The following is an 18386-nucleotide window of genomic DNA, read 5'->3' on the forward strand; positions in this document are numbered from 1 at the left end:
CACCAAAAACTACTGAACCTGCCCTGCCATCATCTGAAGCAAGAAGTGGTAACGAGGTGGAATTCAACCCTCTATATGCTTCAGAGGTTGGAGGAGCAGCAAAAGGCCATTCAAGCCTATACAATTGAGCACGATATAGGAGGTGGAATGCACCTGTCTCAAGCGCAGTGGAGAATGATTTCAACGTTGTGCAAGGTTCTGATGCCCTTTGAACTTGCCACACGTGAAGTCAGTTCAGACACTGCCAGCCTGAGTCAGGTCATTCCCCTCATCAGGCTTTTGCAGAAGAAGCTGGAGACATTGAAGGAGGAGCTAACACGGAGCGATTCCGCTAGGCATGTGGGACTTGTGGATGGAGCCCTTAATTCGCTTAACAAGGATTCACGGGTGGTCAATCTGTTGAAATCAGAGCACTACATTTTGGCCACCGTGCTCGATCCTAGATTTAAAGCCTACCTTGGATCTCTCTTTCCGGCAGACACAAGTCTGCTGGGGTTGAAAGACCTGCTGGTGAGAAAATTGTCAAGTCAAGCGGAACGCGACCTGTCAACATCTCCTCCTTCACATTCTCCCGCAACTGGGGGTGCGAGGAAAAGGCTCAGAATTCCGAGCCCACCCGCTGGCGGTGATGCAGGGCAGTCTGGAGCGACTGCTGATGCTGACATCTGGTCCGGACTGAAGGACCTGACAACGATTACGGACATGTCGTCTACTGTCACTGCATATGATTCTCTCAACATTGAAAGAATGGTGGAGGATTATATGAGTGACCGCATCCAAGTAGGCACGTCACACAGTCCGTACTTATACTGGCAGGAAAAAGAGGCAATTTGGAGGCCCTTGCACAAACTGGCTTTATTCTACCTAAGTTGCCCTCCCACAAGTGTGTACTCCGAAAGAGTGTTTAGTGCCGCCGCTCACCTTGTCAGCAATCGGCGTACGAGGTTACATCCAGAAAATGTGGAGAAGATGATGTTCATTAAAATGAATTATAATCAATTCCTCCGCGGAGACATTGACCAGCAGCAATTGCCTCCACAAAGTACACAGGGAGCTGAGATGGTGGATTCCAGTGGGGACGAATTGATAATCTGTGAGGAGGGGGATGTACACGGTGATATATCGGAGGATGATGATGAGGTGGACATCTTGCCTCTGTAGAGCCAGTTTGTGCAAGGAGAGATTAATTGCTTCTTTTTTGGTGGGGGTCCAAACCAACCCGTCATATCAGTCACAGTCGTGTGGCAGACCCTGTCACTGAAATGATGGGTTGGTTAAAGTGTGCATGTCCTGTTTATACAACATAAGGGTGGGTGGGAGGGCCCAAGGACAATTCCATCTTGCACCTCTTTTTTCTTTAATTTTTCTTTGCGTCATGTGCTGTTTGGGGAGGGTTTTTTGGAAGGGACATCCTGCGTGACACTGCAGTGACACTCCTAGATGGGCCCGGTGTTTGTGTCGGCCACTAGGGTCGCTTATCTTACTCACACAGCTACCTCATTGCGCCTCTTTTTTTCTTTGCGTCATGTGCTGTTTGGGGAGGGTTTTTTGGAAGGGACATCCTGCGTGACACTGCAGTGACACTCCTAGATGGGCCCGGTGTTTGTGTCGGCCACTAGGGTCGCTTATCTTACTCACACAGCTACCTCATTGCGCCTCTTTTTTTCTTTGCGTCATGTGCTGTTTGGGGAGGGTTTTTTGGAAGGGACATCCTGCGTGACACTGCAGTGCCACTCCTAGATGGGCCCGGTGTTTGTGTCGGCCACTAGGGTCGCTTATCTTACTCACACAGCTACCTCATTGCGCCTCTTTTTTTCTTTGCGTCATGTGCTGTTTGGGGAGGGTTTTTTGGAAGGGACATCCTGCGTGACACTGCAGTGACACTCCTAGATGGGCCAGGTGTTTGTGTCGGCCACTAGGGTCGCTTAGCTTAGTCATCCAGCGACCTCGGTGCAAATTTTAGGACTAAAAATAATATTGTGAGGTGTGAGGTATTCAGAATAGACTGAAAATGAGTGGAAATGATGGTTTTTGAGGTTAATAATACTTTGGGATCAAAATGACCCCCAAATTCTATGATTTAAGCAGTTTTTTAGTTTTTTTGGAAAAAAACACCCGAATCCAAAACACACCCGAATCCGACAAAAAAAATTTGGTTAGGTTTTGCCAAAACGCGGTCGAACCCAAAACACGGCCGCGGAACCGAACCCAAAACCAAAACACAAAACCCGAAAAATTTCCGGCACTCATCTCTAGTATACACACATATATTTAGTATGCGTGTGGAATTTGAAAATGGATTCCTTAGCCCCCCATAAATATGTACACTCAGTTCTAAATGACTCCAATATACTCAAGAAGGTAGGTAAAAGTAACTCAAATTTGTAAAAAATCTGAACACTAGTTTGCACCCTCTTGGCAACAACCACACAATATATAAACAACATGATGGGCCATACCTATGGTACATCTGGATACAACATTATCTAAAAACAAACTGAGTTTAGTTTCATCCCCTTATCTTCCATTCTAGAAACCATTTCTTACAGCAAATCAGTTGTCTACTACTGGGTATAATTTATGTGAAAAGGGTGAGGGGAAAGCAGAGGAAACTTAAAGTAGGTAGGTAGGTAGGTAGGTAAGTAAGTATGTATGGTGTAATATTATTTTAAGATGAATTCGCTATCAACGAATCACTATACTATACTTGCCAACTTTCTCGGAATGTCTGAGGGAGTTCTCCCAGCAGGGCCGGTTCTAAGAGTTGTGGCGCCCCGGGCAAAATATGGGGGCGTGGCTTCAATTGGGGGCGTGGTCACGACGCTGCAAGAAAATAAATAAATAAATAAAAAGAATACTTACCATCCCCGTTCCTGATCCAGACCCCCTCCGCCGGCGGCACCGCTCTTCTCCCCTCTCTCTTCTCTTCGATCTATGGGAGAGACGTTATTACGTCTCTCCCATAGAACAGCATAGACACTAGAGGTCAATTATGACCCCTAGTGTCTGTGCCACTATGCTGTGCGGTGCGCAATGACGTCATCGCGCATCGCACAGCAAAGGTCCTCTACACGAAGGGAAACTAGACCATAGCGTCTAGTTTCCCTTCATGGAGAGGACCTTTGCTGTGCGGTGCGCGATGACGTCATTGTGCACCGCACAACTAAGGTCCTCTCAATGAAGGGAAACTAGACGCTATGCGTCTGGTTCCCTTCAAAGCGGGGGGGCACAGCAGGGCACTGCGGGGGGCACAGTGGCAGATCTTGCCCTGGTACGGCGCCCTCCGGAAGGCGGCGCCCCGGGCAAAAGTACCGCTTGCCCGTGGCAAGAACCGCCACTGTCTCCCAGCCTCTTAACAGTATTACAGTCTCCCAAAATGAAGCAGGAGGCCGGGGATTTGGCTGCCACGACTTGCATTGAATCACGTCATCCGAGTCCCGCACCCACTGTAAAATACCGCAAATTGTGGCTTTAAACATTAGGGCAGTGGTTCTCAAACTGTGTGCCGTGCCGTGTATGTCCCTTACCAAACAATTGAGCCTAAGGATGACATATAAACAAATGTACTTAATTTAGTATTTCTTTCTAATTTTCTCAATAGGAAACTTTTGGCCTTGGGGTTCCGTGAAAAAGATTCCGATACTTTAGGGTGCCGTGATTCAAAAAAGTTTGAGAACCACTCTATTAGGGGGCAGAGTCCAGGCTTGGATTGGCCCACAGGGGTACAGGGGAAACCACCGGTAGGCCCCACTGCCTGGGGGCCCCTCCTCCTCTAAGTATCAGGTTCTAGACTGTGCACTTGAATGATATATTATACATATGTTACCTTATACTGCACAGGATTATGATGTATTCTCTAGAGTCTAAACGGGGGAAGACATATAGTCTATAAGGCTATGCACAGGCTTAGTTATTGTAGACAAAAATAGGAAAAAATAAATTAACCCAGAAACCAGCAAGAGGAGTCAAATTGGAGAGGCAAATTGCCATTACCCATCTATATTTGAGCTGGAGGTGCACCTGTAAGCATTATACAGTATCTAGAGAAAAGGGAGAGGAAGATGACCACAAGACGGTCATCTACCAAAGAAGGCTTACTTTGTGGTGCACTCTTTTGTTTGAATCGAATATGTAATGGTTATAGAATTAAAACTTAACATTTATTAAATATTTTTATAATGTTGTGGCCAAAGATAGACATAAACAACATGTATTGGTCAATATTGACCTGTAGATATGTATAAGCGATTAAGGTTAACTGATACAAATAACGATATCAGGTTAAGACTCCTTTTGTATATAACCACACTTATACTGTAACAGTGAGAAATGCAAAACAAAAAGTGAAAATATAATGTAAATCAATTTTATAACGGGTTGATAAACATTTACAGAGATCCTTCCAAGAAAATCACTGGGTCTCTATTAAATTACCCGATTAGCGGTCCTCGTTATCTCAGCTGATGCACTCCTCCTTTAGTTAGGTGAAAAAAGAGAGTAATGTCCTCTAAGAAGGCAGGAGTAGTGGGTATTAATTAGATCACAATAAGTGATAATTACCAACACACCATAAAGCCTTAGAGTATTGATCAAATTACTAAATTATGATGCAGCATCCCAGATATAAGTCGTGGATGTGAATGCACCATGATCATCATTACCAAATGATATAACCGTTTATCAGTATGGACACTGTGTTCTTTTCGCCTGCATGCACTTTAAAACATAATAAAGCAAACAAGTGTCATTGTAATAGATGACTGATCGTGGATACGAATGGCTAGTAAAGGTCAGTGCCAATCAGATCACCGGCAACAGAGTAACACCATCAAAAGATATTTAAACATTTATCAGCATAGACATTGTACCATTTTGTTTAAATGTATCAGCCTGTATAAAATCAAGCCTTGTTTGAATCAGGCTGCACGAGTACAATGCAAAAAAGCCCACACACCCAAGTCAGTGATCCACACAGCATGTATGTAGATGACATGATCTATGCATATTGTGATGACCATAAATATAGGCGGCAAACATGTATCTAAATTTCTCTGAGAGGATACAAGTATCCCAGCAAATATCGGTCAATTCCCCTTTCTGCTGTCGTCCCATGTGAATTGAATCAGTGAATGGGAACGATGAGAGTTCGGGTAATACCGGTTGCTGGGACAGAAGGAATAGGTGCGAGTTGCTTCTGCTGTCCACAAGCCGGACTTCCACTCCCCTGTTGTGTCGCCACAGTGCAGGGGCAGCGGGAGACCTGTCGTGGATGAGAGAGCCGCTCTGAGTCACATAGAGAGCGGGTGTGTATCACCATTCGTGTGTGCACGCTGAGTGCAGAGGACCGCTCACGTGACCAGACGCCGGGTCAGGTTTGAGGATTCCACGCTCCCGGAAACAGTGTGCATCTGGTTAACCGATCGATGACGTACGTTTCACTACAGGCTTGTTCACATCAGAGTTTTTTCACCTAACTAAAGGAGGAGTGCATCAGCTGAGATAACGAGGACCGCTAATCGGGTAATTTAATAGAGACCCAGTGATTTTCTTGGAAGGATCTCTGTAAATGTTTATCAACCCGTTATAAAATTGATTTACATTATATTTTCACTTTTTGTTTTGCATTTCTCACTGTTACAGTATAAGTGTGGTTATATACAAAAGGAGTCTTAACCTGATATCGTTATTTGTATCAGTTAACCTTAATCGCTTATACATATCTACAGGTCAATATTGACCAATACATGTTGTTTATGTCTATCTTTGGCCACAAAATTGTATTCTCTAGAGTACATTGCTGTCATTAATCTTGCACATTATCATGCATGCATGGAGGGCCCACCGGGGGTATGCAGTGGTAGGGGCCCATGATTAGAGGTGTGGTCAGCCTCCAAAGGGGGTGTGACCAGCCACCACAGAGGTTTGGCTAACCATTATAGCGTACATGGTCTGGACTCCTTAATAATTTATATAGTAATTAATGCTAGTGCTCCAGTCCGACACTGGCAGAGTCACAATAAGGAGAATGAAGCACCACATCCCCTTCTGCCCATTGGAGTGTGCTGCACCCTCTGGGATTCTCCTTGGTGGGTTTAAATAAAGTAGAAGCCGCCACTGTGGACCTAATTCAGATGTGCTTGGAGTTGCATTCACTTCCTTGTTAGCAGCAGTGATAGCGCTGTACAGTGTCTATTACAAGCAGACGCCTCCTGCTGCAGTAGTGATCCGACCTACATCCTAGGACGCAGCATCAGATCACTCACCATCGGGCGGTTTGCAGCACCCATGAGGATGCATATGCCGCCCATCGCAGAGGCCAGGAATTCACAGTGCAACCACAGAAATCCCTGGCCTCTTCCCTCCCCCTAAGCAGCGGTAACATTCCTCCGTTTGGAGAAACGGATACCGTCACCGTCCCATCCCCACCCTCCTAAATGGTATCAGACTGTGAATCACTGACAGTCTGATGCCGGACTGCATCCTGTGTCGCAGGACCCGTTAGCACACGTGCAGACCGGGTCCTGCGCATGTGCAAAGTACCAATAATTGCACAGTGCACTTTCAACCACATCTGAATAACCCCCTTTATTCTCTTTTCTGACACCAAACCTCTGTAATTAAACTTTTGCTCTGTCCTCTATCCCTGTTCTCCAGTTCTCCACCCATAACACTCACCCTTTATTATCTTTTAATTCTCTCTGGTCACACAGGACGCAGATAAAGAACTCATCAATGCAACAGAAGCACTCACTCAGCACCTTAATCATTCTGAAATTTCATCCATCGATCCTCAGAGAGGCATATTTATCACATCTTTCCTGGACAATGTGGAGACAATTACACTGTTATCATTTACTGCTGCACCAAGGAATCAGAATATCAGCACCCCGAACATTGGTGAGAATGTGCTCAACCCACACTGAACATTGCTATATAATCATACTTGCCTACTCTCCCGGAATGGCCGGGAGGCTCCCGAAAATCGTCTCCTGGACGGCAGCCAAGCCCCTGCACCCCCAGGAGAAACATTCATATATCCCTCGCAGCGGGGGTGCCAATGACGCAATTTACATCATCGTGACCCCGCCCCCTGCCCCAGTATGCCGGTAATCTCGGCATAGTGGGGTACACAGCCTGCTAAGCCGACTTGGCTGCCTCCTCCCGGAGGAGCCAGCCACAATATCGGCAAGTATGTTAATAATGGTATATACAGAGCCGGATTACCAAATAGGCAGAGTAAGCATCGGCCTATGGGCCCCCAAGCCTTTTAGGGGACCCTTGACAACGGATCAAAATAATATTGATTTGATCTTGAAAGATAATGACAATTTCGCTTTCTTAAATTGTTTCCAAAATATAGAAAAAATGTATCAACTCAAAGAAATTAAAACCATACATTAAAGACTCTATAAATAAAATACTGCATTAATGTAATGTACCCATTAACAACTTAAAGTACATAAACCATATCAGATTCACATTACAGTTTCCAGATCGTAGACTGTTGGTTGGTAAAATTAAAAACATATTACTGTAGGAGATAATTTGTGAGGGGGTCCCCGAGCATAATTGCTTACTCTCCCGGATCCTGCGGGTACTCTCGATTTTTGGGGTTATGTGAGCATCCCTCCTGCATTCTGCCCACTTCCTAGTGATATGGGCAGAACAGTAACAGGAATCCAGGTCTGTGCAGAGGGGACGGAGCCTTGTGATGCGTATGTATGTTAATGGAATCTTTTAGGCCGCCCCTATTCAAATTAACGCAAATTGTGGCATTTTGCTGTGAATGGGTGGGGCCTAATGATGCGACTGCTCCGGCCCCACCCCCATCACAGCCCACTTGCTTGTCATCCTGGGGAGGACATTTTAAAGCTAGATATGTTCCCAAGATTTTGACTGCTAGCATGCAGGCTCCACCATTGACAGGCAGAGGCGTTCGCGAGGCGGCGACAGAGCATTTTCGGGGTGGCTGCGTGTCATCACACGTAGCCACTCCGTTCATAAAAATGGCGGCTGTACTCCTGCTGTTGTAGCCAGACTGCAGCAGCAGGAGGCAACCACAGTTTCTGCGTCCACACTGTAATTGCGGTGCGATCGCAATAACATCGTGATCTCAGTGAGTGGGTGGTGGGTAGCATGCGGGGTGGCCTTGCCCTGCGATAGGCGGCCCCCATCATGTGACTGAAAGGATTGCAGATTCTGCTAGAAAAGTATAATCTGCAATCCTTACTGAATAAGGTCCCTAGATTGCACTGCAAATGTGATTAATGATAAATTGGCCCCTAAATCATAAACAGACATTAAGAAAATGAAATATCTAAATATGGTTATGATTGCTCCCAATGAGAGGAGTACTTGCGAAATAACTGTATGTAAGTAAACCATGGGTTAATAAATGCTGAATCTCTCAGGCCTAGACCCTGTTAATTATGGGAATATTTATATTCAGAGAAGCTTGAGACCCAGCTACATCTATTGTTATTGACAAGCCCAGATGTTTTGCCTACAGAAGACAATAGTTAAGGATTTCTCCAAGATGCATCAAAACAAAGGTTTTCAGAATGCACGTTTTGGAAAATATCGGCGGAAACTTGTAATCAGTGAATTAAGTATTGTTACAACTCTGATATGCTAAGCCAGAGATATCCAGATAATAGCAGGCATCACAAGAAAATTGTGCGTGAACAACCACTGTACAACATATCCGCATACCAGCACAAGGAAAGGGGTTGAGTTGGAAAAAGTGGATGGGGGCTCTAAGGGTTCTAGTGGTGCTTTCTACTGATGAATTGATCAAATTTCTAGCCTTCTGCTGGCAACATAGTATGTTAGTGTCATATTATTGTTTTTGTTTTCATTCTTGTTCTTTTGAGAAACTGCTTTTTATTGTATTTATTTTTTTCTGTACGTCATTTTGTTGTTATTATTATTATTATTATTATTATTTTTATATACAATAAGGCATTGTGACTTTTTTAGTCACATTAAACTACATTTAATAATGTTCTGTCTGTCAGGGACTAACCACATTTTTACAAAAGCGTGAAAGACCTTAATGGTTGCAGACCTGGTTGATTATGTAAGAGTGTGGAATATGCCGCTCCACATCTTCCACTCCCCTTCGCCAAAATCTGCACTGGCTCCCATTCCCCTACAGAATCCTCTTCAAACTACTCACATACAAGGCCATCTCTAATTCCACTGCTCCCTGCATCTCCAACCTCCTCTCCCTTCATACTCCCTCCCGTACCCTATGGTCGGCCAATGACCGTCGCCTCTCCTCTACCCTGGTCACTGCTTCCCATGCTCGAGTTCAAGATTTTGTCCGTGCTGCACCCCTTCAGTGAAACGCGCTCCCCCGCTCCATTAGACTATCCCCGACCTTGCAAAGCTTCAAGCAGGCACTGAAAACCCACCTATTTATCAAAGTGTACCCTTCCGATGCATAACCTAGTCCTCCTAGTGCTCCTCCATCCCCCGGCCTCATGCCTTGACCATCTCTGCTTTGCTTACACCCTGTCATCAGGCTACCTCCCACCTCATGTCATCTGTCTGTCGCCCCTTCCTACTAGATTGTTAGCTCCTCAGAGCAGGGCCCTCTCTCCTCTTGTTGTCAAAACCCTCTTCTCGACACATTTCCCTCACAGCCCTCTCCTACTCAGCGACCATCTCTATCTATGCCACCAGCTCCTAGTAGAGTGTTGATCACTAACTTGCTACTTACATCTAAGCTGTATTACGTTTTGAGAATTGTGGTGCTCTTTGTTACCTGCACTCCATTTTTGTTATTTATTTACTGTAATGCTAAGTTTTGTCTCCCTGTACTGGCCTTTGTACAGCGCTGCGAAACACTTGTGGCGCCTTATGAATAAAATGTAATAATAATAATAATAATAATAATAATACTACAAGGAAAGGTGCTATAATGTGATAGGAGACTTGTCAGACATACTGTATTTGGCTGGTGATTTTGATCCTTGTTGGACTCCCCATGATCAGTAAGTATAAAACAGAATGGGAAAGTGTCATGGTGTGTACACACGGTGAGATTTTTACTTACGGTATGCTGAGTGCCGGGATCCTGACAGCCGGTATATCAAGTGCCACCCCACTGGAGTCAGTGCAAAGTCCTCAGCATTTTCGTGCACATACGCAGCATTAACGCAGAAGCATCGACTCCCCAAGTGAGTCTATGGTCATGCAGACTGGCCGCAGCAGTAGCGACACTGGTGTCATGTTTCTCTACATACATGAAACCAACTGAAGGCAGAGACAGCCAATACATAGCTGGGTTTCTGCTGCCACTCCCTGTTACTTCTCCTAAACAGTCGCTTCCTGTCCCTCACTGTGTGAATAAATCCTCATTGTGGGCGGCATCGCAAAGATACCTTGGCGCATGTGTAGTGTAATCACGGTACCTGTGCAGTGTACAGATAATTGCTCAGTTGTGTGAAAATTGGCGTTGCATACAAATCTGAATCAGACCTTTTATCCTGATCTTCATATGTTTGAGGATCTTTGCACTGGGGTGTGCCTACATAAAGTGGGCTTAGTCCTATGTTGGACAACTGCTTTACCAGCAGTAGCAGCAAACTGTAACACTCAGATTCTGCACTGTGCCTGATAAAGGTAACCCTTGGATTGTAATGAGTGTTTTTGTTCTACTTACTAGTCTCCTTACTGGTCTTCCTGTTTTTTTTTTTTAGTCTCCTTACTGGTCTTCCTGGTTTTTTTTTTTAGTCTCCTTACTGGTCTTCCTGGTTTTTTTTTTTTTTAGTCTCCTTACTGGTCTTCCCAAATACACTCTCACCACTACAATCCATTCTGAATGCAGCTGCGCGGCTGATCTTCCTTGTTAAACGTTTATCGTCTAATGAGCCACTTTGTCAGCCACTCTTTTGGTTACCAGGATTCTACTGTATTCAATATAAAATACTTTTACTTACACATACAGTAAGGCCATTAACCAAACTGCACCAACATACATCTCTTCACTCATCTCAATATATCTCCCTACCTGATCTCTCCGCTCTACACAAGATCTCTCATCCACTCACATTATTTGCTCATATTCACGGTTGCAGGACTTCTCTTGGGCAGCACCTACTCTGTGGAATGCCCTCCACCACACAATAAGACTTTCCTTTAGTCTCCGAACCCTGGCCACATTGCTATGCGACTGTATCATACAGCCCACCAAAAAATGTTGCAGTCTGTCTGGACCATTATGCAATAGGTAGCACCTATCCTTGTGTATCAATGCCTGTTTCCCTATAGATTGTAAGCTTGCGAGCAGGGCCTTTCTACCTCTATGTCTGTTATTAAACAGTTTTGTTCTATTACTGTTATAATTGTAAAGCACAACAGAATATTCTGTGCTATATAGGAAACTGTTAATAAAATAATAATAATTGTTCTCTTGGTTTTTTTGTTGTCAGTTTTAATGGATTATTGCAGTATAATAGTTTTTATAAGTGCTCTTGCCTTTTGATGTCTTAGTAAAATAAATACTTTATGTAAGGTATTTATCTAGGTGTGAGAAACCATGGTAACAGTAATGGGGTGGGAGAACAGGCTTAGACTATAAACCTGATATTGCCATGCTGCTATAAGAGTCATTCCCGGTTATCTAAGAGCACACTCTTTACAGTCGGCAAACTTAGCTAGGCAGATGGTGCCCCATTATTGTCATAGGCAGCAAGGACCATTCCTTACTCTGCCTCCATCTAACATATCCAATGGAATGGCCATTGGCTGCAGATAAAAGTGCTGAGTGGGCAGTACTGCAGTCAGTATATCGCTATGGCTGCTATTCTCGCTCTTAAAGTTCAGAGATTTCTGTGAACCAAAATATCTCAAATAAATGATGTGTCTAAGATGGCAGAGGTAATACCAGTATTGTACTGTACCAGTCAGTTACAGTATCATTAGCAAATGCCTACACATGGGGGGTAATTCCAAGTTGATCGCAACAGGAATTTTGTTAGCAATTGGGCAAAACCATGTGCACTGCAGGGGAGGCAGATTTAACATGTGCAGAAAGAGTTAGATTTGGGTGTGGTGAGTTCAATCTGCAATCTAAATTGCAGTGTAAAAATAAAGCAGCCAGTATTTACCCTGCACAGAAACAAAATAACCCACCCAAATCTTACTCTCTCTGCACATTATATATGCCCCCCCTGCACTGCACATGGTTTTGCCCAACTGCTAAAAAATTTCCTGCTGCGATCAACTTGGAATTACCCCCATGGAACAAAGGGAGACATTGGGGGAGATTCAAATGTTTGAAAAGTCAGTTGGGTGTCTGTTTTTTCCTATCTAATACACAGGAATAAACAAACACCCAACTTACTTTTCAAACATTTGAATTCCCCCCATTATGTATGCAGGAGTAATAAGTAGAGGAATGTAATACGACGGCATAATAATGATTAGTATGAGAGACAGCCATGATTGCACAAGCAGCTCCGTCACAGCAGCCCATAACTCCTAACTTTCTATTCACTATAGACATCTCCATAAAGGCTTCCTATAATGACTGCAGAACTGGTGCTCAGTACACCACCCTGGTCTCAAGCACCAACATTATGAAGATTCCGTGTAGTCTGGTGCCTGGAGAACAAGGTAATGTAACATTCTTACCGTCTATGGTGACATAATTTAATACACTCTGATGCCTGGGGCAGTATTATTAGGCAGTAGGGGAGTGAAAAACACAGGACAAATGAGACAGCCATGTTTCCTAGAAACATTGGCCCAGATCTATCAAGCCATGGAGAGTGATAAACTGCATGGTGATAAAGTACCAGCCAATCAGCTCCTAATTGTCATGCTAGAGGCTGTGTTTGAAAAATGACAGTTATGAGCTGATTGGCTGATACTACATATCACCGGGCAATTTATCACTCTGCAAAGCTTGATAAATCTGGGCCAACATTGGTTTTATATTTTACTGGTGTTCAGCATCCACCTTTATGGGCCACATTATGTTAAATACTTAAAAAGAAAGAGAACATGACTGATCTAATCAATCTTCTCCACCACACACAGTATAGGAACAAGGAGCATCCCTCCTGGAATTTGCATTTGCCCTTATTGCAAAGCCAAGTCCTGCAGTGAAAATGAGCACAGTACAAGCTGCCCCCAGTGACTGAGTACAGCTCTGTGATAGCGCTATGGCTGAGATCAGTCTTCCAGCTCTGGCATACAGTATGCTGTAAAATCCGACTTGTAGATGTAAGTCATTGGTAATTTTACCCTACATGGGATCTGATTAAGAAGGATTTGAGCACTGTATACTGAATGGACAAAATAAATAAATATGTTTGTTTTTTGTTCATTTTGAGATTATTGTATTTATTCTGTGATTCACAAACAATGGTGCTGTAATAATATAAATAAAACTTAGAACATTTTCAATTTCTACATTTATTCTTCCCGGTACTAACAAAGATTATGAAGAAAGGGAGGACACGAAATGTAATTTTGTTTTTTTGTTGGCACCTAAATCTGCCCAATAAATGAGCTGCTATCTGATATTAACATTACAATTATTGTTATGAATAGAGGGTCCTTTCCATAATAAATATATATATATATATATATATATATATATATATATATATATATATATGTGTATCTTTAAATCATCCGGCACTCCTGATATGAGAAAAAACAGTGGCCTGGGTGCCCGTGCTGTGTTTGAATAGTCCCTCTATTGCTGAATTAGCAAATGGCACGTCACTCCAGGTTACTGAAAAAGGATTTTAATAGTCCATGACAAATTACATGGTCAAGCAATAGTTAAATGTGCAGCATGGCGAATTTGCCATGCTGCACATTTAACTATTGCTTGACCATGTAATTTGTCATGGACTATTAAAATCCTTTTTCAGTAACCTGGAGTGACGTGCCATTTGCTAATTCAGCAATAGAGGGACTATATATATATATATATATATATATATATATATATATATGAGAATCAAAAAATGGTCAGTGCGCTACTTCCCCTTTATCCACTATCAAAATATATATTAAATAAGTCTTTCCTGTAGTCTGTCTGTTATAGCACCCGAATTCCACAGGAGAACCTATGGATGGCAGCTCCGTCCTTTGAAAGGCCACTAGGTGATAGTGGAAGGAATCTAGAAAAGGAAAATGAAGAACAGGCGCCTGATGGTGCAGTAATTTCAGATTTTGATTTCTGTCACGACAACACTCATATAGGTATTAAGCGTACCAGATGAGGAAATTTTAGCATGCACATCAAAAAACTGTTGTCTTCTATTGCTCACAGCCTGGGGAGTCGGAAAACTTCCAAGAAGACGACGCGTCACGGTGAGTCTTAAATCATCCAAAGCTCAGAGTGTGGTAGAGTCAGCTCACAGCATAGGAGATCTAAACATAAGCAAAAAATGCGCCTCTCATAGTGCAATATTGTTGTTACAATGCCGGACCATAAACCAATTTTATAGGTAATGAGTGTACCAGAAAGTAGAAGTATAACAGCACGTCACAGGTGGTCTTTATCCTCCAAAACTCAATATGTGGTTGGATCTTGTTGGCGTAAATTCAGCATACACCATAATGGTGAAACAGATGAAGGACCCAACGCGTTTCGTCCCATAGGACTTCTTCAGGGGTACTAGATCAGGAGGAGTGTGGGCTGAACTGTGCACTGTTCAGCACCACTTTACACAGACTGCCGTTTCACCTGGAGGTGGCTTGTTCACTGTGTGAACAAGCCACCTCCAGGTGAAACGGCCGTGCACAGTTCAGCCCACACTCCTCCTGATCTAGTACCCCCTGAAGAAGACAATAGAAGACAACAGTTTTTTGATGTGCATGCTAAAATTTCCTCATCTGGTACGCTTAATACCTATATGAGTGTTGACAGAAATCAAAATCTGAAATTACTGCACCATCAGGCGCCTGTTCTTCATTTTCCTTTTATATATATATATATATATATATATATATATATATATATAAATGTCCAGAAAGCGAGCTGGCACTCAAAGTATAATGCTACTGTACCTGTGTGCCATTGCTATAATGTAAACTTCCCATCAAGTAAAGAACAGTGGTTCCAAACTAGGCATGGCACTCCAGGAATTTGTTTTCAGGATTTAATGTGCAAATTCAGATCCATATTGACTCTGCTTTAATATGGATCTGAATTTGCACATTAAATCCTGAAAACAAATTCCTGGAGTGCCGTGCCTAGTTTGGAACCACTGTTCTTTACTTGATGGGACGTATATATATATATAGCAATGTTGGACCGGCACTCCGCATAAGATCAAATTGTGTCGTTGCCCTCACATATACAAACAGTAACTCGTGCAGTTACATCGAGATGTAACTGAACTAGTTACTGTGTGTTATTTTACGCCGAGTGCCCCACCATTCTCTCTCTCTCTCTCTCTCTCTATATATATATATATATATATATATTCACACTCTTGTTACCTAAAATACATAAGGATTTGATTTCTCAGGGGTGACCTATGGTCTCTACAATCAGTCTTTACTTGAACCTAAAAGGCAATTTAGTTATGCCTTTTAGGGCAATTTATTACACATTCCCCATCATTTCCAGAATACAGCATAGAGGGAGATTTACAGTACAGTATCATCATAGGCAAACGCAGAGGGGGTTTCCGGTTGCCCACAAACCCCCCTCCTCTTGGCAAGTGGCTCCAATTATGACAACAGTAGCAATGGTATATAATGCAATTGCTAGAGCTGCCGCCACAACATGCAGTTTAAGGGACAGAGCAGATTTGCTGTAAATACCCAGTGGTAGCATCATTTTCTACCAAGATTGCTGCGTGTGTGGATATGAGTCCTCAATCAGTGCACTGAACCAGTGAGTAGCTACCAGGAAGAAGAGACAGGAGCATTACCATAAGGAGGGAGAATGTTTGCTTAGAAAGTGCAGTACTGTTTCTATTATGTTTGTGTATTTATTTAATTATTATTGTATGTTCAACCTTTTCCTGACCACTTATTTATAGTATTTAAATATGTTTGATACAGCCTATACTATAGACCAGGGGTGTCAAAGACAAGGCCCGCGGGCCAAATCCGGCCCGCCAGACCTCGTCTGATGGCCCGCGGTGCCGCCGCCATGAAACCCCCTTCTCCCGAGTGCCCAGCTCGGGGGGGGCGGGGTTTCGCGGAATGACGCGATTGCGTCGTGACGTCACGGCGCAAACGCGTCATTCAACGAAACCCCGTCGGAGGAGGGAGAAGGGAGCCGCGCAGACGAGGAGGGAGAGGCGGCTGAAGAGCGGCGAGAACCGCTTCAAATGTAAGTCAGCCCCTCTCCCTTCCTCTCTTTCTCTCTCTCTCCCTCCTTCCACCACCTGCCACAATGTGTAAAATGGGGACCTGTACCTGCCGCTATGTGTAAAATGGGGACCTGTGCCTGCCACAATGTGTAAAATGGGGACCTGTGCCTGCCACAATGTGTAAAATGGGGACCTGTACCTGCCGCTATGTGTAAAATGGGGACCTGTGCCTGCCACAATGTGTAAAATGGGGACCTGTGCCTGCCACAATGTGTAAAATGGGGACCTGTACCTGCCGCTATGTGTAAAATGGGGACCTGTGCCTGCCACAATGTGTAAAATGGGGACCTGTGCCTGCCACAATGTGTAAAATGGGGACCTGTACCTGCCGCTATGTGTAAAATGGGGACCTGTGCCTGCCACAATGTGTAAAATGGGGACCTGTGCCTGCCACAATGTGTAAAATGGGGACCTGTACCTGCCGCTATGTGTAAAATGGGGACCTGTGCCTGCCACAATGTGTAAAATGGGGACCTGTACCTGCCGCTATGTGTAAAATGGGGACCTGTGCCTGCCGCAATGTGTAAAATGGGGACCTGTGCCTGCCGCAATGTGTAAAATGGGGACCTGTGCACTATAAAAGGGGGCACATGGCTGGGCACTATAAAAGGGGGCACATGGCTGGGCACTTTAAAAGGGGGCAGATGGCTGGGCACATATAAGGCAGGTGGAGCGGTAAATTTTGGATAGACCTACAGATACAACCGGCCCTTTGATGGGGACCAAACTGCTGATGCGGCCCCCGATGAATTTGAGTTTGACACCCCTGCTATAGACCATCTATAGTGTTAAATATTAAAACTGTATTCCACACAGTAGCCAGTGTATAAAAAGACCAATGTGTACATTAATGTCCAGGGTTGTTACTTGGTTTTCTGCCACTTCCCCAGGCTCCTGCCCCTGCTCCAAAGTTCTGCAGAGTGGGAGATTGTGGAGTGCATTTGGAAACAACCCTCTAGAAATCCTGCGTTTGCTACTGATCATAGCTTGGAGAGAGATAAAGTGGGAAAGATAAAGGACCAACCAATCAGCTTCTGTCATGTTAGAGGCTGTGTTTGAAAAACAACAGGATCTGATTGGTTGCTACTTTATCTTTCTCCACTTTATCACTCTCCAAGGGTTAGTAAAAAGACTTCTTTATCCTTTTCATTTATTTGTTATTGTGACTTTATACTGTATGTAAATATTTTAAATATTTTAAATGAATTTATTGACTGGGATATTTAGCACAACTACTGTATTATGAATTTTTTCACCGGTGTTTCATTTATTTGTATTTTGGGATGATTATACCATTGGGTTCTATTGAAAATTAATGAAATATTATATTCATGTTGGAATGTTTAATGTTGATAAAAAAACCTTTATTCTCTGAACCCTATGGGGTATATTCAATTGAAGTCGGATCCATTCCGACATTCATTTGTCGGAATGGATCTGACCTGGGCTATTCAAAGCAATCTCAATTCGACTTAAAAAAAAAGTCGAATTGAGATGCAGGAGCTGAGATGGGGGAGAGGCGCGTGCAGAGGAGGAGAGCAGCGTGCTGGAGCCGGGTGGACGCTGCAGTAAGCGGCCGCTGTGACATCCTCCGGCTACACTGCCTGCTGCTGTAGCGCTGCTCTCCCCCATCTGCCCGTGGCTCTCCCCCGTCTCCTCCGGCGCTGCTCTCCCCCTCTGCCCGCGGCTCTCCTGTCTTCTCCTTGTCTCTTTGTGCTGCTTTCCCCCTCTACCCGCGGCTCTCCCGTCTCCTCCTCGTCCCCTCCGGCGCTGGTCTCCCCCTCTGCCCGCGGCTCTCCCCCGTCTGTGCTCCTGCATCTCACTTTGACTTTTTTTAAAGTCGAATTGAGGTGGTCGAAAAGGGGGCCAAAACCTGTCGGTTTTGGCCCAGTTTTCAACACAAGCACGTGGATCGCCAGCTATTTCGCCGATCCACGTGCTTTTCGACAAGTCGAATTCCTCGACTTGTCGAATAATTTGGGGTTATACTGAATAGGTCGGAACCCCCCTCTGACCTCAAAAAGTCGA

The 18386-nt window shown here is 44.0% G+C and overlaps 1 protein-coding gene across 1 annotated transcript in view; it reads left to right on the forward strand.

Annotated features, from left to right (window-relative positions):
* Window positions 1-18386, forward strand: part of LOC134936596 (adhesion G protein-coupled receptor E1-like) — a 156098-nt gene that overhangs the window by 75764 nt on the left and 61948 nt on the right. Inside the window, exons 6-7 of the mRNA XM_063931703.1 lie at window positions 6711-6897; window positions 12511-12624. Of these exons, the coding sequence (XP_063787773.1) occupies window positions 6711-6897; window positions 12511-12624 (301 nt within the window). The remainder of the gene's footprint in view (window positions 1-6710; window positions 6898-12510; window positions 12625-18386) is intronic.

The sequence above is a fragment of the Pseudophryne corroboree genome, chromosome 6, assembly GCF_028390025.1.
Source record: "Pseudophryne corroboree isolate aPseCor3 chromosome 6, aPseCor3.hap2, whole genome shotgun sequence".
Taxonomy (NCBI): Eukaryota; Metazoa; Chordata; class Amphibia; order Anura; family Myobatrachidae; genus Pseudophryne; species Pseudophryne corroboree.